Source organism: Cricetulus griseus, chromosome 2 (assembly GCF_003668045.3).
Source record: "Cricetulus griseus strain 17A/GY chromosome 2, alternate assembly CriGri-PICRH-1.0, whole genome shotgun sequence".
NCBI classification, from domain to species: Eukaryota; Metazoa; Chordata; class Mammalia; order Rodentia; family Cricetidae; genus Cricetulus; species Cricetulus griseus.
Window position 1 is genome coordinate 84797871 of NC_048595.1, and position 25197 is coordinate 84823067.

The window sequence follows — 25197 nt, forward strand, 5'->3', positions numbered from 1 at the left end:
TTTCCTTTATCTCAAACTATTTCTAAATGACATATCTTACTTCCTAATATTCTCTCCTACAATCTAACATACTTTTTTTTTTTAGCTTATAATTGCTCCAGGAGTAGAAGAGACTGCTTTAATAATTCGACAAATCGCAGACCACAATTTAATGACATCGAAGAGAGATCCTCATGAGTGGTTGGATAAATCCTGGGTTGAAGTTTCACCATCTCAGGTTACTTTTTCTAAATGTATAAATTAGACATCTGTGAGACAAACAAATATGAATACCTGAATTCCCTTCCTGAGAGCCTATTTTTCCATGCATCCCAAATTGTTATAAATTCAGTGACAACATTTTAATCTGTAGACTAAAATAGGTTCCTCTCAAAAGACCACTGCCTGAGGAGACGCCACACTGTTTTCTAGGAAGAGATGAACCTACTTGATTTCCCATGTATTAACCCACTGGTGGCTCAGCTCATGTTACACAGAGCTCCTTCTCTGCACTGGCTGCTGACAGCATCGCACACTGATCTTCAGGGACTCCTACCCCAGGTTCCAGACAAAGTACTGAAGGTGAGAGTCAGAGAGCACAGGCTCTTGTGCATTCCCCCTTCCCACTGCAGTTACCTCTGTGAACCACAGGCTTTCTAATGACGGTGTCCAGCTTTGTTTTGGACATCTCATAGGAAAGAAATAATTTACTTGAACCAACTTTCATATGGAATTGCCATTAGCTGTCAATCACATTATACATTTTAAAGCTATCATTGATGATTCAGTACAGTTTATCATATTTTAAGGCATTTTGATATATCATTGTATTCATAAATATTCAATTAATATGTGTTTACATATTACATATTCCAAAAAGCCTGATGTCTTTTCCATTGGGAAGAGAGTTTTAGCTTTATTGCTATTTTTAAGTTCTTTTCAAGGAATAATATTCATGTGTAATTTGTATAACTAAAATAAAATCCATTGTATCTGTTGTGAACCTAAGCCATCTCTAAAAACAGTCTGTTAAAATTCCATTGCAAGCTGCTAGGAAATAGATGCAAATTACAAATTCTCTTTTAATGGTATTTAATCATTTTTTATGTTAGTTTGTGGCTCAATGTAGTATCTATGAATTTAGCTAGGCATCATTTTATTTTCTAGTCTGTATTCTAGTAAACTGTTATTTTTTATTTTTTAGCATTTTTGTAGCATCACTTCCTTGTTCAAGATTAGTTCTTCCTCCATGACAAAGTCACCTCGAATTTCATCACTTCAGGAAGATATGAATCGAAGTCGACCCTTTATTTCTCAGAGTCTGGCTGCTGTTATTCAAGAACATGATGGATATTGTTCCTATGGAGACTCTGAAGAAGCAGTGCTGGAAGGCACAAGCTCTTCTCTTCTGGGGCTAAGAGAAACACCGTACATGTTGCCATCTGCAGCATCTCACAGTCACACCAGTTCCTGGACAGACTCCATATGTGACCCTAATGCAGTGCAGGATAATCCTTTTCTAATTAATGAGGAATCAAAGAAAGTGACTCGGCACTCCTTTCCAAGTCAGGATGATTCAGAATCAGGTGTCTTTTCTCTGGGCCTAACACAAATAAACTGTGGACCTGAAATGTTGCCAACTGATACTCAGAGGAGAGTTATTCATAATTTTGTAAGTTATCCTAAAGCAGAAGGAAGCAGAAACATGCAAGTGTCCACCCCTGCCTTTTTACCAGAGGCTTCTCAACCCTACCGTTATTGGGACTTTAAGAAAAACAGTGATAGAAAACAGATCCATTCATTGAGTTCAAGCTGTAGAGCAGAACAGACTACCTACAACAAATGGTACCCACAAAAAGATGAGTTATTCAGTGATCAGCCTGAGCATCTTTGGGCTGACTTGGAAGAGTTCACATACAGACATTCAACTGCTGGGAGAGAGCTGCCGTCTGTTTCCAGCTGGGATTCATTCTGTGCTCCTGATTTTAATGTAAACCCAAGAGGATTCAATGGCCTTAATTTCTACCAAACATCTGGGAACTACTTAGGACAGAGAAGACTCCCTGTATCTTCATCTAGTTGGGGAGACTATGAAACACCAACAGGTAACACTAACAATTGATACAACTTCTTCTAGTTATAATTTTAAAAGCTAAAGCTAGGGGCTGGAGAGATGGCACAGTGGCTATAGTACTTATAGCTGTTGCAGAGGACCCACGTTTGGTTCACAGCACCCACTTTGGGTAGCTCATACTACCTGTCACTCAAGTTCCCAGGGATATGGCACTTCTGGCTTCCTTGGACACCTGCACTCACATGCACTCACCCGCATGCAGACATATACACATAACTAAAAATAAAATATTTTAAAATGATAGTGCTATAATCAAATGTCAATGAATGTTTTATTTTAATTGTCACACAAAAGTTCTCCATTAACTTTAGGTTTAAGAAAAAATCAAACTTATTGGTCTAACAAAATATTTCAAATTCTTGTAGTATCGAATGAACCATACCTTCTACTTAAGTTTAAAATAGCATTCAGGAGGATCTCTGAGTTCAAGGTTAGCCTGATCTACATAGTCAGTTCTGGGACAACCAGAGCTTCAATGAGAGACCCTGTTGCAAAACAGACAAAATAAGGGAAAAAAATTTAAAATAAAAACAGCAAACCTAAGTAAAGCAGAGGATGATCAGGATTAAACAGAGGAATCAGACCATCAGGTACATATATCTGTTTTGCTAGTATTTGTTAAATTACGGGCTGATGACAGCTCAGTCACTAAGGTGCTTACTGTGCAAACATGAGGACCTAAGTTCAATACCCAGAACACACATACAAAAGCCTGGCATTGTGTCCATGGCTCAGAACCCCAGAACTCAGGAGGCAGAGTCAGGTGGATCCGTGGGGCTCACTGCCAGACAGCCTAGCATATTTGGCAAGCTCTAGGCCAGGAAGAGATTCTGTCTCAAAAAAATCAGGATGGTTGGTACCTGAAGAGGAACAACACCTGAGTTTGTCCTCTAGCCTTCATGTGCACATGCACGCATGTGTAACACACACACATACACACCCGATGCTAGACCCCAGGTAAACCTTTTCTATAAATTGTTTAACTTTATTAGGTAGGAACCCCTTTCAGCTTTACTTTGATGGTTATTTTTTTACTTGTCTGAACATTTTATCATTCACTTTCTAAAAAAGGACATATTCTCAGTCAGTATGCCTTTATTTCTGTATATGGCATTGACCTGAACATCTAGAATAAAATGTTAAATTCTCACAAGGCGTATGAATGTGGCTTTGCCATAACAGGTAGCTGGAAGTGAGAAGGAAAGAAATTGAAATTTCAAAACTTCTCTTTTCATAGACTCCTTCAACAGATCAGAGCAGGGCCTAGAAGGATAATCTCACATTCTATATTTTATTAAGAGAGGGCCTCCTAACCTCACTATTGATCATCCTCTCCTCCTCCCCTGCCCTGCCCCTGCCTCCAGATGGTTCCACTGGGTCGTCCCCACCCAGTGGCCTTCCTGCTGCTTTCATGTTCATGTATTGTATTACTTTCTTTTACCCCCACCCCCATGAAGGTCTCTCTTTACCCTCATGGTCTCTTTCCTAGCTGGATGACCTATACTAACCCTGTACATAAACATGCAAATTACTATCCAGTCACCACAAGGAGATAATATGCATGGCTCTTTCACCACCTGACTGTTAACACACTTTCCAGTTCTATCCATTGTTCAACAAATGTGATGATTTCATTTTTCTTTAAAGCCTAATAAAATCCTGCTGTGTGCATGCATAGGAACACTGTTAATATGACTTCTGTTGTTAGGTTTTGATTTTCATATCAAGAGGCATGCATTTAGCTGATTGTGGGTGTATGCTTTGTTACAGCACCTTTATAAATGAACCAGATCAAACCCCATCTTTCTACTCTGCAACAAATTATACATGTGAATTCTATAGACTCCTGGACATGGAGCACTTCCCTATATAATTATCTCATTCTCTCCATGATATAATTGCAGAAAGTATGTCTAAAATCTCACATGTAAGCTTTTAGGCATATTGATGGAATACTCAGATATCTACGTAAATTTTAGTTCATTTAGTTTTGAATAACTAATTTTTATCTGCTTGTGTATGTATGTGGCATGTGTACATGCATATATGTATGTATGTTCATGTATAGGTGCACATACACTGATGCATGTGCTCATGTGTGCTGTCTGGTCTCCCTTCGCCATCTCTACCTGTCCAGTGAGGCAGCCTTTTAACTGAATCCAGAGCTCATGAAAGTACAGTTACTGTAACCAGCTTGCTCCAGAACCTTCCAGCCTTCTGAGTGCTGGAACTGCCATGCCCATACAGCATTTACATGGATACTGGAACTCAGGTCCAGGCATTGCACAGCAAACACTCAACATGCTGAGCCATCTCCCCAAGCCCCTAGTCAATATATGTTAAATCATTCACATACAATTTTATCTGTTTATAGGTTGTTTTTCTGGTTCCTAATTACTTCCATAAAATAATTTCATGGAGTCGGGCAGAGGTGGCACACGCCTTTAGTCCCAGCACTTGGCAGGCAGAGACAGGTAGATCTCTATGAGTTCAAAATCAGCTTGCTCTACAAGAGCTAGTTCCAGGACAGGCTTCAAAGCTACACAGGGAAACTCTGTCTCAAAAAACCAGTAATAATAATAATAATAGTAATAATAATAATAAATAATAATAATATAATTTCATTCTGAAATTTAACATGAGTCTTTGGTGGTGGTATCTTCACTGTCACTTGGGCAAATATTGGCTTATATAATGGGCTTTTCCATGGCACACCACAGTGTCCAAATATAATTGTTGTTTTATCTTTGACACAGCAGTTGTGCCTTAATCTATTGCTATTTCAGCCAACAATTGTGACTCTGCAGTTACCGGCAGTGGCCCAGCCACTCAGGGTGAAGCCTGGAGGGAATTCTGTCCCCACAGGCACCAGCTCTGTTACTGCAGCTAAAGGTAGCTTTAAGGATCTCTATCATTCTATTTATAAGATGTGAGACTCAAAGGCTGGGGTGGACACCTGGGAGCTCAGAGGCTGAGTAGCAATTAGCTAACCTTTTCTCCTTGCTGGCATCTCTGAAAGACCTGTTTCCACTCTGCCAAACCAGAAAAAAAAAAAGCCATACCACTACTTCCTGTGTCTCTCTATCTCTCCCGATGCCCTCTCATGCTCTATGATTACTTTCTGTCAAGTAGTTTCTAACTCAGTCTCCTGACCCAAGGTCAATTTTATTTAATCAATGCAAATGCAAACCTGGGGTTCATAGTGTGATCGAATATTCCCCAACATATAATGTTTAAGATAGATAATTTTTTCAAGTCAATATTGACAAAGTCTTGGGAAGTTTATCCAAAGGCTCTAAGATAATTTTCCACTTGTTCTGTGTGTACTTTTGATCTCTTTGATATAATTAACCTACTATATTACTTTTAAACTTATTTATAATGGCACCTAGCTCATGAAGTTCTGATGTGATACTCCCAAGAATAATTACAAAACTTTTAATTTTTTTACCTTCTTTTAAAAAACTGATCTAGTAAATCAACCTCCATAAGGGTTCAAATCTAGGGCATTTAAAGCTAATATATCATACATAATAAGTTCATATAAAGTGAGTCATTCCTGGTCACCTCCTGTTATATATTAAGACTGAGGATAATTTTTATAGTGTAAATATAGAGCAGGGATAGACTTATAACTGACAAGCAATAGTCTTTTAAACATGGTATATTAAAGATGCTGGGGTACTGGAGAGATGGCTCAGCAGATAAAGGTACTTGCCTCCAAGTCTGCAGGTCCCAGTTCAGTCCCTGGGACCTAAATGGTGATAGGAGTGCAGATTCCAGTAAGTTGTCCTCTGACCTACTCTCTCTCTCTCTCTCTCTCTCTCTCTCTCTCTCTCTCTCTCTCCACATGCAAAAAGTAATTAAAAATTTTAAATAAAGATGGAATGAAAGCTGAACAGCTAGTAAGATGTAAGCATATTGAATACGTATCAACAGTTTCAGTGGCACACAAAGCACATTGTGTGAGCTCAAAGTCAATTAGAGTAAGCCTTAAACTTATTTTAATCTGTGTTAGAAACCTTCAGGAATTAGGAAGCCTGCCTGAGTGGCTTCTTGAGCTATTTCCAATGGTTTTGTCTAAACATACTAGAACCAGGAGAGACTTTGAGATTGTATAAACTTGGCAGGAGAGGATAATGGAATCTGGGCCTAATGAAAAGTTCACACAGTCTGTGTGTGTGCTGATTTAAACACAGAGCCATTGGGCACAGGTGCATTCAAGTTTTTAAAAATAACCATTTCTCATAGTTACTTATCCCAATAAAATGGTTTTCCTTTTCTCCTTTGACAGGCTTAATGTACTCACAAGTACCACAACCCAAAAGACAACGTCTAACATATGAAAAAGTCCCTGGAAGAATGGATGGACAAACCCGGCTGAGATTCTTATGAAGGACAGAAGGACAGTGCCATGTGCCAGATTTTATGATAACCCAGTAGCAAAATGATTAGGATTGATTATACATAAAAGAAAATAGCATTATTTGTACATGTTCTCAGTGTTTCTACCATATATTCAATTTCCATAATATATATTCTGTCCTGTAATTTGCATCTAAATCTGATCATCTGATTTATCAATTAGCTTAATAAGCCTAAGACCCCCAAAAGTATTCAGATTTATGTGTATTTCACATGAATTTTGTCTTTTTAGAGATTTGGTTTTTTTCACTTACGTGTATGCATATGGAGGGTATGTGGAGGCCAAAGCTGTCCTAAGTTCCTACCATAGTCTTTTTTTTTAGGATTTAATTTTTCTTATTAAATGTATATGTGCATATTGGTATGTGCATATTGAATACAATGCCTGTGGGATCCAAAAGAGGGCACGGGAGCCCCTGGAGCCTTAGTTACTGGTGTTTGTGAGCCGCCTGATGTGGTACTAGGAACCATACTCCAGTCCTCTGCAGGAGCAACAAGCACTCTTAACCACTGAGCCATCTCTTGGCTCCCACCCCATCACAGTCTTACAATCTGAGGCAAGAAGTGAGGATCACACCAGACAGTCAGAGAGGTTCCATGGCAGTTTCCCTAAACAAAATAGAAACAGGAGCAAACGGACATCTTTGCAAGTTAAATTGTGGGAAAGAAAGGTTCACATTCTTAAATGCACAAAGCATCCCTTCAAACCTGGAGGAAAAAGAAACCTAATAGAATAAGTAAAATGTCCAGACAGATGATTCCCAGAACGAGACTAACTTGTAAACATGTAGGATAAGCAGCTTCATTGTTTGTTATACAGATTATTGCCTACATGGTTGGGCTCAGAAAATATATTACTAAGAATTTATCTTAAAAGGCTGGAGAGGTGGCTTAGAGGTTAAGAGCACTGGCTGCTCTTGCAGAGGTCCTGAGTTCAATTCCCAGTATGCACATAGTGGCTCACAACCATCTGTAATGAGATCTGGTGCCCTCTTCTGGCATGCAGGCATACATGCAGACATAACACTGTATACATAATAATAAATCTTTAAAAAAGAACTTATCTTAAATAAATATCAACTATAACATGAAATCTATTGTATGTATGACTTATAATAGGTTAAAATTATAGACAATTGGCTACCAGGAGAGAGGGCAAAGTAAATAATGTAGAGTATAGAATACCTTGAAACTATTTCAAAGAAATTAAGTGTGCTCTGACAGAGAATGGCCCATAACAATGAAAATGGGCAATTCCAATTTGCTCAAAATGATTCTATACATATGGGGGAAACTTGAGCAACCATGAACTCCACATTCTCTGATGCATGACTTTGTTCACAACTATGGCAAGGTTCTAGGAACCTTGGCTCTGTGGGTACAGTAACTGCCTGGTATTCAAAGCTCTGGGTTCAGTTCCCAGAACTTCATAAACTGAGCACACCAAAGTCAAAAAAAGGTCATGACCCTTGACTACAGAGCTAATTTAATACCAACCCTGGAACACGTGAAAAGCTTGTCTCAAAGGGGAAAAAAGACTAAGGAAATCATTGCATCGCACCCACTAAAACGTGTTTGACAGGAAGGCACAAACAAAGGCTGGTATGAGGCTTGACCCAGGTTCCCAGCAGCTCAGTGACCTGTTCTCTGGTGAGCACCCTGTCATCCTCCCCTCTCCTTCGCTTTCTTTTCTGTCTATAACCTTTAATTTTATTTATTTATTTATCTTTCTATTTATTCATTCGTTTATTTATTTATCTATTTATTTATTTGTGCTTCTCTTTTTCTGTTCTTTTCCTCACACAGAAAGTGTTGGAATCAACAGTTACAGGGGCTGCCCCAGGGGCTGCAGGTCCAGCAGCAGATGTGAGTCTTTTTCAAGATGAAGCTCTATGTAATACTGTATTCTCCTTAACCAGCTTAGGTACATAAAAGTTTTTCACTTTGCTTAAATTTAGATTCCTATGTTTTTGTCACTAATTAAATTTTTTACTGTTAAACTCCTCACCCCATTTTTCTATAGTTTTTTGTTGTTGTTGTTGTTGTTGTTGTTGTTTTGTTTTTGCTAGGGGAGAGGTTCTGTGTCACCCTGGCTGTCCTGGAACTCACTCTGTAGACCAGGCTGGCCTCAACTCACAGAGATCCACCTGCCTCTGCCTCCTGAATACTGGGACTAAAGACGTGCGCCACCACTGCCCAACCCTATAGCTTATTTAATGCTGCTTAAACTTTTCTATAGTATTAGAAAAACATTTCCACATTATGTTTTATAATGAATATAACAAGTACCAAAATCTAATACTGCAAAAAAGAACATTACAGAACCTCACTTTTATTAGTGCAAACATTCTAATGGAAGATTACCATAGCAAATGGAAACTAGCAACAATTAAAATAAATCAAAATCCATCTGAGTTCAATTTGCAAAGATAGTGCAAAGGCATATATTAATATAATTCCTTATTAATATAACTGATGCATTTAAGGAAAAATTAATATAATGAGCATATCTAATCCCCCTAAGATATCTAACAAAGTTCAGCATGTTTTTAATTGGCATACAAATAGGTTTCAGTATGCTATTTTCAAAATTTGCTTTCAATTTTTAAAAACCCTATTGTTTAATTCAACAGCTTCCAAGGCAGTCTCACTAACCCATAAGGCAGTTTTCATCCTCCATGTTTGAGAAAGCAAGAACAAGGACTGGATTTCCCCAGGTAACTTTCTGGCCCAGGGTCCCTTCTTTACAGTGAATTACACTAGCAGATTCCCTTCCGGGGGTCATCTGCTGGATCTGATTTATTTATATTCAGGGCAGTTACATCTGTATAGTGTCTACAGTTTCAATTATCTCATGTAGTGTGTTACTGAAGGACAAAGTGGATCCAAAGAGAATTTTGAATGGACAGTTATATCTGTATAACATCTATAGTTTCTCTCAATTATCTCATGTAGTGTTGCTGTAGGAGAAAGTTGATCCAAAGATAAGTTTAATGGAATTTGGAATGTTTAAAATTCTTGTTACTTGAGGCAAATAGAACATATATAATGCAAATAATAGGAAAAGAGGTGGTTGAAGAAGAAAAATCCATAGTGTAAACTTTCAGACAAGATTAAACAGACAGTAGAAGCATTAAAATGACACCCAAATTATGATTAATATGGAATCCAATCACTGATATCTGAATGATGCTTTGAATTAAGGGAGGGCTCAGCTAATGGCTTCCGTTTTCTCCACTGTAATCGACCGATGTCCTTGTATTCCCACTTGCTTGCTCCTGGGTGAATGCCATTCAGAGCTATTCCAGAGAGCAGCTGTGGCTGGTAATTGGGGGCTGTCTCTCATGTTATGTTCACACCTACTTTTGGACATGTTCTACAGGGATTTCAAACCCAAGTTCCACCCTCTCTATGCAACACTCCAACTCAGCAGCAAACAGAAATCCATGGGATCCCAAAAGACAAAACCAAACACAAAATACTGTTGTCATGGAAAATGATGTATTGGGCAAAAAATTTATTTCCAAGTTCTTCAAAGATTATTATAAACACAAACTTTCCTTCTAAAAGTATCCCCAATTAAATCAAAGGCACATCACCTGAATAACATACTTGTGACATTAATTCTTTTAGGTTTCATTTTGTTTTTAACCAATTGCAATGTTCTGAATGTAGGTCACATTTTAAACTTTTTTAAAAAGGCATAAGCATATTTTTAAGAGCTACAAACACAATTATAAATTGTAAACTACAGGAACTAAAGAAAGATCTAACCAACCTCAGGATGGGCACCCTAATGCTACATCAGTTCTTTCAGTTGGTTAAGGAGCGTCTCCCAAGTCTACTGTCAGAGAAAGACCATATCTCATTAAGGAATGAAACGGTATCCTTAAAAAAAAAAAAAAAAAAATCAGTATATCAACTATTCCCCCAATTTTATACTTTGTCTTCATTTAGTAATTGTAAATTCTTAAAAACAAATTTTATTAGAGTATAAAAATGTTAGGAAAATGACAAATGCTCAGTTTTTTGAAAATAAACGTTTCCCTTCTAAAATGCAAACACCCAGTAAGTAAAACATGCCTATATCCCATGCAGAACATCGAAGGTTCTGTGAGGGAAGGGATGCAGCTTAGGAAATTTGGTGGTGAGGTTAAAACAAACTGATTCCTATAGAATTTGGCTCTAGGACCAGGCAACAGAGGAGGGGATTTGGCTGTTGAAAATGTTTTCTTGGGTCGTGGCGGCAGTCATCCATCACCATGTGCTTCCCCAGCGAACTTCTTCCCTGTTGGAGAGAGTTTAGTTGGTTTTCACTTTAGTGAGATTGACTTGTAAAGTAACGTCATCATCTCATAGGACACCTAATATTCACAAAGTAGAAAACAGTACATGCATACAGTAAAATATGTAAGCCCCATCCTTGGACAAACAGCACCATGACAGTGCTTTGTAAAAGGAGAACCGCAATGTCGGTGTTAAGACAGTTAGTTACCTTAGCAACCCAATGCACCACTTCCTTCAGTACGTAAAATGTGCCTGATAGCAGAATCAGCTCCTAATTCAATATGAGCAATTTCCCTTTACAAGTATTACTGTGTAAATACAAAATGTGAAATATGTTGGTCCCGAGACTAATAATCCATGTCCAGGTTGGACTTGAACTCGCCCAGTTTTCATTTCTTTTTAAAGTTTTGAGGTTGGTGGGTAGGCAAAAGTCGTAGATTGCTCCATTCATAACATTTTCACCATATCCTACACAAAAGCCACACTAGGAAATATGGAGGCATGAGTAAGAAGAGCTTCCTCTTGACACAGAAGCAGCCAACATGGAGAAGCAGGGAAAACACTCACTATCTGAGCATGCCCACACTGGCAGCCTACCCTGTCTGTCCTGCATGTTATCAGTGAGAATGGACAATGTCTCTACTTTTAAAATGGTTTTAAAGAGGATTCTTTGGTGAATCCTCCCAGAAACTGAAGTGTTTGTAGCACTATGACTTGCAGGAGGTGATGAAGGAACCACCAGTTTGTTGTCAGGAGTCGAACAGGGCAGCTGGGCAACCACGCAGTAGAACTGCCTTCCTCGAGCTCCAGGAGGCTGTGAGGCCAGTCATTTCCAGATCCACTCACTAGGAAAGCCGAGATTCTGCTCATCATTTGAAAATACACCTTGCGTAAGCTCTTCTTTGCCATACTACCTTTTCAGGTCAACAGGTATGGGTGAACAGCTCTGAAAGTCTACCTTACAGTTCTTACCTGGGTTTGACCTGCATTTCATTTTGAATCTGGGGGGGGGGGGGGCGCGGGGATGGTCAGGGGATTTGGGTTATAGGGTTTTTTGGGATTTTATTCCGACTCTGAGTTGTTTGCTGTTGCATCCTGGGTCTCATTCTTGGTCAGGTTTGCTTGTTCCTTGCTGTGAATTCCTGTTTCTAAAAATGCCTTTGAGAGCTCCTGTTCCTGTTCTTGACTCAGCCCCCCTCTCTCATTTTTTTCCCCTTTGCCCATGAGAGTCACTAGTTCTGAGTGCTCCAAATGCTGGTTCCTTATGCAGTTGGTTTTTGGTAAGCTTTTAACACTTGAGATTGTACTTCCTTCTATAGAAATGCTTATAATTTTCATTTTTCCCTAATGGATTTAAACTTCATTCTTATCATTAATCAATAACATTTTTAAAAACTTGTGGAAATATAAGACCCAATGCAAAACATTGAAACTCATGCCGCCATGCCATTCTAATGAATAAACCTGTTAAAACGCCTTCAGACACACACATGCATGCATACACATGAGTAGCTACAAAATCAAAGGAGAAACCACAGCTCAAAGCAGACAAAGTTAGCCCCTCTGTTAAGTCCTTAGTCCCAAAAGATGCAAGTCAGTTAGAAACACCAGATAGAAAATCACAACTCTGGGATGCTGTAAGAACAGAGAGGGAATTAAGGTCAAGAAGGCAGTGGTGGCGCATGGAAGGCAGAGGCAGCTGGGTCTCTATGAGTTTGAGGCCACCCTGATCTACAGAGCTAGTTCCAGGACAGCCAGGGCTATTACACAGAAGCCCTGTCTGAAAAAAAAAAAAAAAGGAAAGGAAGGAAGGGGAAGAGAGAGAGGGAGGGAGGGTGGGAGGGAAGGAGGGAGAGAGAGGGAGGGAGAAAGAAAAAAAGAAAGAAAGGAAGAAAGAAAAAATACTGCAGTCAGCTCAGTTAAAGAGCTTGTGTGCATAAGGCATGTCACAGATAGTGTCAAAGAGAACAGAGCTTCTCTTAGCTAGACCTCTTCCATGTGCAGAGAAACCATGACCAGAATCACCCATCAGGCAAAGTCCAGCATTTTGTCAGTTTTTTTTTAAAACCTCTGTTGCCCGTATCCTTTGAGAAGCTTCATGGTAACACTATGACCCCAAGATGGCATGGTGCATCCCTAACTCACCTGTCGTCACAGTAAAGCACAGGATCTGGGCTCCCGGAAGGGATTGCTTCCAGCTGGAACGCCAAGCAGCAGGGCATCCTTGCAGGCATTCTGCATGCAATACTGCTGAAGCTCTGCAGCTGCCTGAGAGACCTGAGACAAAGCACAGTGGAACACCCTGCTCACAGCTAGGTCCAGTGGCAGGCACTAGACAGTGTGAGGTGGGGCACCATTACCATTATCCAAGGCTGACTCCAGTCACTCATTCCCACGAAAGTCTGCAGTCTATGATGGAGTTTCAGGTATGTCTGGTTTGCTTTAACAAAGGAAGAGCTGCAACTCTGATCTATTTAGAATTCTAGTTTTGAGACTGAACTTGTAAGAAATGGCTCATTTTCAAGCACCCAGTACAAATATCTACTATGTAAAACATGCACTGATAATCTAAATTTGCTATGTGAACAATGCCAGAGCTTAGTCCAGTCTGTGCCAAACAAGAGATAAAATTTTCTGAAAGTACAGCTTGCTGGTTAAGAATTCAGTCTCTGGGGCTGAGGGTGGAGCTCAGTGGTGGAATGCTTGCCTAGCAAAAGTGAGGCCCTGGAGTCAGTCCCAGGCACAATGCACAAGAATAACAGTCATCATTGTCATTGTCATCATCATCATAAATAAAACAGGGCTATTTTGTTTTAGCCATGGTTTGAGTGTATATGCCAAGGGCTTAGATGTTGAAATTTAATTTCCACTCTGAAGGGTGGGAACTTGTGTATGTATTCGATGTACACAGGTGTGTTGTCTGCATGTACATCCGCACCCAAGAAGAGGGCATCAGATTCCAGGAGAATACAGTTATAGATGGTTGTGAGCCACTATGTGGGTGCTGGGAATTGAACTCAGGACCTCAGGAAGAACAGTGAGTGTTCTTAGCCACTGAACCATCTCTCTAGCCACAAGAGGACAGAAACTTGAACCATTACATATGATGTTTGATTCAAGGCTCATTTTTGGGAGGAGGTTGGGATTAGATAAAGTCATCAGGGTGGAGCACCCCATGACTAAATACTGGAGGCTGTATCTGAAAGAGGCCTGAGGGACAGACACAGACACTCATGCTCCTTGCCTCCCATCATAAAAAAGCCCTGTGCTGCCTTGGGAAGTGACCAGCTAAAAGGCCATCAGCAGATAGAACCCCCCTAGACCTTGGACCCTCCAGAACCATAAGCTAAAATAAACTTGTTTTCTTTATGTTATTCTATATGTGGTGCTTGGCTGTTGGCAACAGAAAACAGACTAATACAATTCTGTTACAGCTGTTTATCATATGCTTACAGATGCTACCAAATTTCTCAAGTGCCTTAGGGATTTGCTTTTACTACTAAAAAATTTAATTATTAGTGTATAAAATACAATATAACCAGACTAACGTTTAAGCTACTTTCCATCAATAGAAACTCTGATGTTTTCACATTAATTATAATTGGAACTAATGGTTTCATATGTTATTAATTTTCAAAGAAATGCAGAACCAATCATGCCCACGCTTGCTGTGTATGAGGGAAACAGGTGAACTGCACATGTGATAGGTAGGGGTCTCTCCCAGGGCACCTGGAGAAAGGGGTCATAGTGACAAAGGGAAAGGGGATGTCCAGAGAAAACAGAGTAAGAGAGATGAGCAGCTCTCAGCAGGGCCAAGGGAGACTAGGTGACAGAAGACAAACCCCAAACCCTGTATGCTATCCCACCTGGGTTATCTGACTCAGGAACTTCTGAGAGGCCACTCCAGAGGAGTCCTTAAGACAGCAGGCTTTCCAGTCCCTGGAGAGAGATGCCAGAAGACCAGTCCCTGGAGAGGGATGCCAGAAGACCAGTCCCTGGAGAGGGATGCCAGAAGACCAGTGCCTGGGGAGGGATGCCTGAAGACCAGTGTCTGGCTTATGGTGTGTCTAAGTATGCCAGGAACTTCCAAGACTGAGCCCTGAAATGAAGCTGACTAGATTCTGTAATGTGACTCCCTTAAAGTGCTGCCCAAGTCCACCTAAATGCCCACTGTGTGTCATCCACAATCCATTCTCAAGTGTAGGTCAGTCTCTTCCCTAGAGAATGTCCACAAGCTGAGAGATATTTGATTCAGTTTTCCTTCCAGACCTGATACTGAGCACTTTGAACAACTCTAGTTTTAGTTCCCTGTGTTCTTTGTCAAACAAGCTTATTCTCTGCCAACACCAGTAACTGCTCCACCTTGGAGGGTGAAGGATCACAACTTCAAATCATCCAGGGTGGAGCTGTGATTCTCTTGCGCTGACCACTAGGTGTCGCTGCTCCTTATGTCTTCATCGTCACTGAAAGGCTGGCCTGCTCGCCCTCTCTGCACACTGGGTTCAGCTTTTTCCAGCCAGACCCTCAAGCTCCTTGGCCTCTGACCCCACCCCTACTTTCTGGCATAACTCTTACTCACCCACCATCTGGACCAACCTTCGTGTGCTCTCTGCCTTCAGAGTCCTTGATGGTCAGATGCCAGTGAGGGAGGAAAAAGGAACCACAAGTGGCACAGGCCTCCTATTTCGGTGTGTAGGTTGTGGCTGCTGAGGCCAGTGTGCCTTTGTGGACAGCACTTCCTCCACCCTTTGCTAGTTCCCATTCCACCGTCCGAGAAGTAAACTCCGCTTCCTGTTTCACAAGACTGCCATGGCCACATCCAGTAACCCATGATCAGAGGCACTCTACATACAACTTCACCTCCTTTCAGCCTGTCCTAGAAGATGCCACCCCAAACCGTGTCCCCTCGACTCCCTTGGTTTCTTCCCTAGACAAAACAATGACAAAATAAACAAATCTTTCCTATCAACCCCCGAATCCTTTTTTTGTTTTCGAAATTAAAAAAAAAAAAAGTTATTTCCTCTTTGAAACTAGACTTTTTTTTTTTTTTTTAACCTGCCTGGCCTCTAAGAAAGTCCAGAGTTGGATACTACACCTTATTGGCACTTCTCTGTACCCCATGCCTGTCCCTTTAGTTTCTAAGCCTGGTTATCATTTTGTTTGTTGGCTAATTTGTTTGTTTACCGCCAGGTCCAGAGTTAATACACTACTAAGGAAATTGACTACCACGATGGCGCATCCATCTATCCACACATTGCAGATCATATTAGCTGCTAATCACACACTAAGTCAAATGAGTAAACACTGGCTGTGTTCATGAGCCTCCATCTCGCGCTGGGAATTGAAACTGGGTACTTTTATTTTATTTTTACTTTTTAATAATTCTTCCCTCACCTTCTCCGGACAATCTCTTTTGAATTGTCCCTGGTGGCACCCTACAAGTTCTGCTCTTTGTCTATTTCACACTCACATATTTTAATGACTTCTTTTGGCCTTATGCTGTGGGCGTCTGTCCACAAGGCTAAATGTCTCCTGGATATCTGTAAAATCCACAGATCCAAAATGGAACTCATTTCCCCAAACTCTTCCTCCCGATCCCCAGGCTTGAGCATCCTTCCTCCCTCTCACTCTCATTCGCCTTTCCCTGAACAGCATCCTCCCGCTGCCGCGGGTCAGGCAAGAGTCCAGGCCGCCAGCGTGTCACTGGCCTGGTGTGGACACACCCACCGGGCCCTAGGACCTTGGCCACGTCTCGAGACTGGCTGTGTCGCCGGGCGCATCCTTGGGGCCGCCAGCGCTGGCCTAGGGGTCGCGCCTGGAGCTACCCCGCGTCCATGCACGGCTCGCGAGCACCCGAGGCCCCGACGCGCGCCTGATCCGGCAGCGGCCACTTCCGCCGGGCCGCGGCCTCCTGCGAACCGCTTGGTGGGCGGCGGGGCTGGTACCGGGGTCCGCTGGGCAGTTGCTCACCTTGATCCTCTCCACGCCGGCCTCCAGCTTGAGCTGCTCCACCAGGCGCTGCAGGGCGCTCACGCTCGCCCCGGAAGACATGGCGGCGAAGGCTGCGCGCAGCGGGCCCGGCTGGGCGGAATCACGGCCGAGCGGGGAGTCGCCCCGGGGCGGGGAAACAGCCGCGCCCGCCCCGCTGTCCCGGCGCTGGGGTCGCAAGCTGAGCAGCTTCTATCGCCGCTGCCTCAGAACAAACCTAGGTGGCGCCTGCGCTGCAAAGGGAAGGGCACGGTAGAATTTCCATGAAAAAACAAGTTCAAGGAAACCCTGCAGGTTGGTCAGATAATCTCATGGGGAGGGGAGGGGGAGGGGGAGGGGGGGAGAGAAATCAGCCCCTTCATCCCCTAACTGTGACCATTGTTCCCAGTCTTGTCCTAAGGTTCTTTTTTTTAGTGTGCGCACATTTGTTACTTACACCTGCTATGTGACTATGCCGTCACTTCTGTACACCATCCAATCTGTCAGCTCACACTAAACTGGGTATTGCAAAAAAGGCAGTTATCGGGTCTAAATGTAAAAGCCCAGAGACTAAAGCAGTGGATTTAATTACATAAAAATGCCTTCAAGGCTAAATTCTCATCTTCTGACTCTGCTCTGAGTGCTGGGCTCATGAGCTTCCATGTGGATAGATTCAGTAGTGCTTCGAAGAAAATCCATATTTTCTTTTAACTCTAACCAACCCAGAACCAAAAACACCTCTTTTCTTATGTAGGTAGTAGTGGTGGTGGGGATTCCCCAAATGGATCTCCCTGGCTTGTGCTGAATCAGCCTTCCCTTAAACTGGTGGTTCTCCACCTTTCTAATGCTGCGACCCCTTCATGCAGTTCTTCATGTGGTGAACCTCAATCATAAAATTATTTTCGTTGCTACTTCATAATTGTAATTTGGGAGTCGAGACACATAGTTTATTGGAACCGGCCCTTCTAATTAGTCCTTGTTATGGAATCCAGTAATTGGGGATTGGGCTGAGGAAGAAGCTGACCTGCAGTGTAGCAGCCATAAAGCCCTTAACCAGTTCCTTAACCCAATTGCTACTTACAAAGGATTCCTTGCTGAAGTACCCATTTCCCTGTTGCTGAGTCCTCCCTCTCTGGACAAGGTCACACACACACAAACACACCCAATAGCCAGACTCCATTCAGGGAGATTTTTCCCCTACCCTTAAACCCCTCAAATTGAGGCAGTCGAATTGACCACCCCAACTCTGGAGCTCCTTCTGGGATTCCATAACAAGGTACTGGATTCCATAACAAGGACTACTTAGAAGGGCCCCTGTAGGGGCCTTAGGGCTCACCCTGACCACGCCTCCTGGGGCTGGCTACAGGTATACGCCCCTAGGGGGCGTGGCCAGGATGATGTGAGGGTAGGTCACATGCGGGAAAGCTCTCTTCTCGCTGTTGCTTCCACGTTTTCTGGTCTCCTGCCGGCTGGCTAGGTGCACTGTAAGTAAGGCACATTCACCTAATAAATATACCCTAACCCTATCTGCTTACGTATTGGCGAATCTCCGTTTATAGGCCGGTCCCAATAAACTTCCAGCATGCAAACCTCCCTCTCAGGGTCTGTGTCCCCAAGAACCCAAACCTAAGACACCCAGTCAAATAACCTAGTGGAAAATGATTTTTCAAAGAATACCTGAGGTATTGTAAAAAGGACAAAAGGTAGTATAAACATACGTAAGGCCTTAAGGCACAACCATTGCACAACCAGATCATAATTTATCGACTACCCTATTACTTTATACCACAATTAGTATACAACTTGTGCTTTCCGCCCTACTTCCTAGGCCGCATGCTAAAAGTAGAATTGATGTGTCAAAGAGTAATAATATTTATGCCAAACCTGGGGGCACATGCCTGTGATCCCATGACTTCATTGGCTGAGGCAGGAGTAACTACTTACTGAGTAACTAAACCTTATGTTTTAAACCAGGGACAAATGGTTGAGTTATCTATTTAACATACCAAAGCAGACCTGGCTGTCAGGTTCTCCCAACACCCCTCAGTATCTACCTGTTACAGGGTATGTCATATCCCTCCCTGTTGTATATCCGGTGTGGGTTCACACGGGTCTGTGGAAGTAAGACAAAGAGGTATAAGGATGGAAGTCTTTTCCAGCTTCAGGGGGATCAGTCTTTAGCAGACTCACTCACTGTCCTTATTAGCAAAGGGCTTTTTTAAATTAACAAGTTAATTTCTGTACACCAAAACGTTTTATCTAAGTTCCCCAAGGGACAATGGCAAATGCAAATTCTCAATTAAGGGGCACCTGGTTTGCCAGGTTCTCCCCCAACCAAGTTTGCACAGGCTTTGCACCTTTAGGAAACTCTCAGGCAAGATTTACATATTTCAAAAGAAAGGTACCAGAGACATTAAAGCTAGGTACAAACCAGCTACAAAAATCTCCAGAAGCTCCCCCTACACCACACTTTATCCTGAACTCTCCAGCCCAGGGGCTGGGCTGCCCTTCCCCCAGGGCTCTTCCCTAATAATCCAGATATGGTCATGTCCACTCTGGAGGCTCTCTGCCTCTGACTATGCTCTTCTATATATCTACAATAAACTGTCTCCTCCACTATACCTAGGAGCAGTCATGTTCTTCCTGTCCTTTTATTTCTTTTTTTCATGATGATAAAAACTGAGTTCAAAAATAGTGTGGGTTAGAAACTTTCTTTCTTCTTTTTCCCAAGACAGTTTCTCAGTAGTCGTGGCTGTCCTGGAACTGGCTCTGTAGACCAGGATAGCCTTGAACTCAGAGATCCACCTGCCTCTGCCTCCCCAGTGCTAGAATTTAAAAGCATGCACCACCACTACCCACCACCCATCAATCATCTTTTATTTTTTTTTAAAAAAAGGATGTGAAAATTTTAAACTGTTCCTATGATGTATACTAAGGCTTATTACATGTACCTAACAATTTTCTGATAGATCTGTATTTATGCCACAATTATTATACACTTTGCATTTTGTTCTTTATCTAAAAAATGAAAAAATGGTATCTTACATCTTTTAAATGCCTTGAGATCAAAATTTCCTATATTCTTTTTAAATGTGCATGTATATATTCCAGTGTTCCTGCATAGGTGTGAGGATGCCTGAGGCCAGAAGAGGGCATGGGATCCCCTGGAGCTAGAATTACAGTCTGCTGTGAACCACCTGATGTGGTATTGGAGAATCCAACCAGGTTATTCTTCTAGAGCAGTGAAGTGCTCTTAACTGGGGCCCATCTCTCCAGCCCCATCCTGTATTACTTTTGTGAGCTATGTATCCATGGTCTTTAAGGCAGTAAAACCTGCCTAGTGACAAGAGCTGGCTATTTGAGAGCCCTCTCTAGCTGCAAGCTTCTTTAGCACTAAGGACACAGTGAGAAGGTGGGAACATACTCCTAGACTGCCAAGGGCAGAATAGAAAGGCTGTGTGTTGAAAAGAAAAGCCAGAGAACTCAGTGCACAGTTCAGGCTGAGGGGTGAAGGCTTTCTCAGACAGTGGGACCTGGACCTTTTAAGTGCATGCTATGCAGATGGCTAAGAGGAAAAGGAAACATTCCAGTGAGGAGAGGGAGAAGTGATGCACACCAGAGAGGATAAATGGGGAAAAAAACCCAAAACAAAAAAACAACAAGCAGAGGGCATTGGTAGACAACAGAAGACCCAAAGCTGCTCAGCCAAAATCAAAATCACTGAAAACTAAAAACAAAAAAAAAATAGACTGTTTTTTGTCATTTTGGTGGGAGGAGTGTCTGGAATGCAGTCATGGATAGGGCTGTAAGGGTGCTGAAAGACTAGTATTTCACTGTGGCTATGAAATGTGAAGGAAAGGGGGCAAAGGGTTCTGCACAGAAGCCAGGAAAGAGGCTAGCACTCAGAATCAGGAGACCGGGGTGGCCCTGAGATGAGTAGGAAAGAGTAACATTTAACACCTTGATGTCCGTGTGAGACATCTCACAGCACTTACCACCGAAGCAACGATATTGGAAAGCCAGGGTTAACATGATGCCACACTGTGTGTCAGCCAGGAGGCAGGAATGTCTAGTTTGGGCCCCTCTGTCATGACTGCACCCACTGTCTGCTCCTCACCGCCTCTGTTGTTTCCTATTGTTCAACAGGAATGCTCTGATTTGAGAAAAGCGGCTGGCTGGGCATGAACCCCACTTGATGCCTCACGGCCAGAGAGGAAGGCACGCCATCTCCATCTGTCTATCTGTGTGGTGCTTGTACTTCACCACAATGACTTTTCATCTAAGACTCTGGAATCATGCACATGGTGGCATGAACCTGGGAAAGTTAGACGGAAGGATTGCTGAAGTTCGAGCCTGCTGGGGGTATACAGTGAATCTGTTTCGCAAAGCCAAAGCAAAGTTTATCTTCCTTTTCAGAAGGTCACCCTTCACCTAACAAAGTAGAAGCTTTTCCAAAAGTGCCAGACTTCCAGGGCTCTGGAGACAAAGGCCAGGCTGCAGCTGAAATGCAATCAATGGATTCTTAAAATTATATCAAACCACCCTCAGACCTATGGTAAAAACTTTAAATCTGTATTCATAGAACATCAGCTTGTTTTTGAGATGTCAGTGTCCTAAAAGTTTTCCTTTGTGGCCCACCCCCATATCCATAGTCCTTTTGACCCTCCATTCTGTACCTCACTATTCTACTAATAAAACCAAGTGCCAAATAGCATTTCTCCATTCCCTAGTCAAACAAGGAGTCAACAGAAACATCACATTACACTGACCTGAGACCATACAACTGTTGAAGATATCCTCAATCCTTTAAAAACTAAGGTGCTGCCTAGCATGTATTAACTATGAATGCTTTAAAAATAGCCACAGCATTTCTCATGTGCAAGTAATCCATCTAGTTCAGACCCCTGTAAATTATGCATACTTACCTACTGTATGAATTCAGTAGATTTATATCATAGAACCTTAAATCCTGGTTATTTAAAAGGATCCCATCATTTTACACACGAGGAAATCAGAAAACTTAAATAATTAGGTTATTAGTAACTGGATTCTAGGTTTGTCTTTGCCCCATACTTAAGGTGAAGTCATCACGTTTTGCCAAATCACTGTAATTCATCCATACATGGCTCATTGTCTCAGTGTCTGATGCAGACAGAGATCATGTATGATTCAATGTTCCATGGTAGCTAGATTCAAGTCTCACTTCACATTTCCACAGAGCTTGCCATTGTGTCCCGGTTGCCCTGTTTCATGAGTCCAGTTTGTTTGCTTGTTTTTGAGACAGGGTCCATTATGTGACTATGGCTGTCCTGGAACTCTCTCTGACCACCAGGCTGGCCTCAAACTCACAAGAGATCTGCCTGTCTCTGCCTCCCAATTAATGGCACTTGCAATGGGAGCTGGGGCTTCCATTCAATCAGCATCTCCAAGGGTTAGGTGTTAAATGTTTGCTGTTCTTCTCACCCCTCCCCCAAATAAACCCAAAGGAAACACAATGGGGTTTCTAAACATACAAGCAGTAGAACTAAACTAGTTAATTCTCTAAGCTTGTTCTTTTCCATGGAATGGTTAAAGAATTCTGTGTGCCAAGCTGTGTTTAGATTGCAGGCAGGCAGATCTGATGGGCGTTACAGGCATCAGATTATTCTTCTCACGCATTGCATCCCAACTGCAGCCTCCCCTCCCTCCTCTCCTCCCAGCCCCCCTCCCGCACTTCTCTCTCCCAGATCCACTGCTCCTCCGTTTTCCTCCCAAGGATATGAACATGGCATAACAAGATGCAGTAATACCAGGCACAAACCCTCACACCAAGGCTGGGTGAGGTGACCCAGTATGAGGAAAAGGATCCCAAGAGCATACAAAAGAGTCAGAGGCACCCCACTCCCACTGTTCGGAGTTCCACAAGCACACCAAGCTAACAACCTTCACATACATGCAGGGGAACTAGCCCAGACCCACGAAGGCTCCCTGTTTGTCACTTCAGTCTGTGAGCTGGGAACCCTGCTTAGTTAGCTGATTCTGTTTACCTGGTGTCTTTGTCCCCTCTGACTCCTACAATCCTTTCTCCTCTTCTTTAATGGGGTTCCCAGAGCTCTGCCTAAATTCAGCTGTGGGTCTCTGCATCTGCTCCCATCAGCTGTGGGAGAAAGCCTATCTATGACTATAACAGAATATCATTAGGAATCATTTTATTGGCTTTTTTTTTTTTTTCTGTCCTAAGTCTCTGGGCTATCTAACCTTGGGTTCTTTGTCATCCATCAAGGTAGTGTCAGGCATGGGCTCCCTTTCGTGGAGTGGGCCTCAGAATTAGACCAGTCATGGTTGGCCACTCCCACAAGTTCTGTGCCTCCATTCCCACCCCACCCCCAAAAGATCTTGCAGGCAGGATAAGATTTTGTGGCTGGGTTGGTGTCCAGTCCCACCATCAGAAATTGCATGGATAAAGAAGGTAGCCAGTTCAGGCTCTGTAGCCTCCATTACTAGGAGTCCATGCTAGGGTCACCTTCACAGAATCTGGGGAGTTTCTACTGCACCAAGTTTCCACTTCGCCCTTCAATGCCCTCCAAGCCCAGTCGTTTCTTCCTGTACTCCGGCTCCATTTCCCCGGCCCCAGCCAAATCTCTCCTATTCCTAGTCCCACCATCAAAATCTATTTTATTTCCCCTTCCCAGAGAGATGCATGTGTCCCCTTTAGAGCTCTCCTTGTTACCTAGCCTTTTTGGGTCTGTGGGTTGTAGTATGGTTATCATTTACTTAACAGCCAATATCCAATTATAAATGAGTATATACCATGTTTGTCTTTCTGAGTAGGGTTACCTACTCAGGGTTTTTTTTTTTTTTTTCTGATTCCATCTATTTGCCTGTAAATTTCACGATGTTAGTTTTTCTAACAACAGAGTAATGCTTCATTGTGTAAATGTACCACAATTTCTTTATCCATTTGTTGGTTCAGGGACATCTAGGTTGTTTACAGTTTCTTGCTATTATGTTTAAAGCTGCTATGAACATCATTGGGCAATTGTTTGTGGCATGATGGACCACCCTTTGGTTATGTGCCTGAAGAGGTCAAAGACAACTTAACCAGACTATCACCATGACAGAGACCGGCCACTGGAGTAGGCCTAAGTTTCAGTTTACTTTTGGCAACCACCCTGTTCCAGGGAAAACTGACATCACCCAAGACTGGACCGATCAGCATTCAGAGGGAAAATACATAAAGTTCCAATTGTAAGAGCACCAGATGTCCCTAAGCCCAGCACACACCTATACTTTTCGCCAAGACACCCCCAGTCAAATGTCAGCCAATCAAGTGTCCTAAAAGATGAAAACCCCCTGACCTCAACCCCTGCTATGAAAAAACAAAAAAACAAAAAAACAACAACAAAAAAAAACTACCCCAACTGGGCTCAAGGCTCTCTGAGGGTCCAAGCTCAAGACTGAATAAAAGTTCTTTGATTTTCATATGGATTCAGACTCCTTGGTAGTCTTTGGGGGAATCTTGAGACTTGGACATAACAAGCCCAAGTGGTATAGCTGGTAGACTGAGTCACAGCTTTCTGAGGAACTGCTCCATATCTCACCAGAATGAACAGTCACTTGTGTTTGTTTTTTGAGACAGGGTTTCTCTGTGTAACCCTGGGCTGTTCTGGAACTAGTCTGTACACCATGCAGGCCCCAAACTCACAGAGATCCACCTGCCTCCCAAGGGCTGGGAGGTGTGTGCCATGATGCCTGGCTGTCCTCCATTTTTAAATTGGAAAGGCTTGTTCTATCTAGTTTCTTGAGTTCTTTATATATTTTGGATATTAGCTCTCTATTGGATGCGGAGTTGATGAAAATCCTTTCCCATTCTAGAGGCTACTGTTTTGTCCTATTTAATGATCTTAGTATCAGCACTATCAGTTTTCAGTTCAGGGAATGGTCTCCTGTGCCAATGTGTTCAAGGCTATATTCTACATTTTCTCTTCTATCAGGTTCAATGTATCTGGATTGACGTCGAAATCTTTGGTCCACTTGGACTTGAGTTTTGTGCAAGGTCATAGGTATGATCTATTTGCATTCTTCTACATGCAGACAAGTTAGACCAGCACCATTTGTTGAAGATGCTTTATTTTTTTTTCCATTGTGTCTTTTTGGCTTATCAAAAATTGGGTGTCCATAGGTATATGGATTTATATCCCGTTCAATTCACTCCACTGGTCAACATGTCTGTTTTTATGCTGATACTATTCCGATTTTATTACAATAGCTCTGCATTACAACTTGAAATCAGGTTCAGGATTGTTTTAGCTATCCTTTTTTTTTTTTTCCATATGAAGTTGAGTATTATTCTTTCAAGGTCTGTAAAGAACTGTGCTGCAACTGAATAGGGATTGCTTTTCATCTTTAGCTGATAGGATGGCCAT

General features: G+C 42.3%; 2 protein-coding genes and 1 long non-coding RNA gene across 4 annotated transcripts in view; 2 read left to right on the forward strand and 1 right to left on the reverse strand.

Moving 5' to 3' along the window:
• Shoc1 (shortage in chiasmata 1) overlaps positions 1-6716 on the forward strand; it is a 79947-nt gene extending 73231 nt beyond the window's left edge. For both annotated transcript variants that reach the window (XM_035439865.1, XM_035439864.1), the window contains exons 25-28: positions 86-217; positions 412-561; positions 1184-2084; positions 6408-6716. In XM_035439865.1, coding sequence (XP_035295756.1) covers positions 86-217; positions 412-561; positions 1184-2084; positions 6408-6508 — 1284 coding nt within the window. In that variant the 3' untranslated portion in view covers positions 6509-6716. The remainder of the gene's footprint in view (positions 1-85; positions 218-411; positions 562-1183; positions 2085-6407) is intronic.
• A 3301-nt stretch (positions 6717-10017) lies between these two features.
• Positions 10018-16951, reverse strand: Gng10 (G protein subunit gamma 10). Its single transcript, XM_027403013.2, has 3 exons — positions 16796-16951; positions 12971-13102; positions 10018-10826 (listed from the first exon to the last, which is right to left on the reverse strand). Exons 1-2 carry the CDS (start codon positions 16874-16876, stop codon positions 12977-12979), a joined length of 207 nt encoding a protein of 68 aa, XP_027258814.1. The 5' UTR covers positions 16877-16951; the 3' UTR covers positions 10018-10826; positions 12971-12976.
• A 23-nt stretch (positions 16952-16974) lies between these two features.
• LOC103160567 lies at positions 16975-24259 on the forward strand. The gene is made up of 2 exons (XR_003482851.2): positions 16975-17107; positions 20939-24259. It is a non-coding gene; the product is annotated as an uncharacterized LOC103160567 (long non-coding RNA).
• The last annotated feature ends 938 nt before the right edge of the window (positions 24260-25197 follow it).

What these genes read in the sequence shown, in the direction of transcription:
- Gng10 (XM_027403013.2), bottom strand. Translation starts at nt 16,876, where the DNA reads ATGTCTTCCGGGGCGAGCGTGAGCGCCCTGCAGCGCCTGGTGGAGCAG. An exon ending in CCGGCGTGGAGAGGATCAAG is followed by an intron (nt 13,103 to 16,795) that starts GTGAGCAACTGC and finishes GCTTTGTCTCAG; the next exon opens with GTCTCTCAGGCAGCTGCAGA.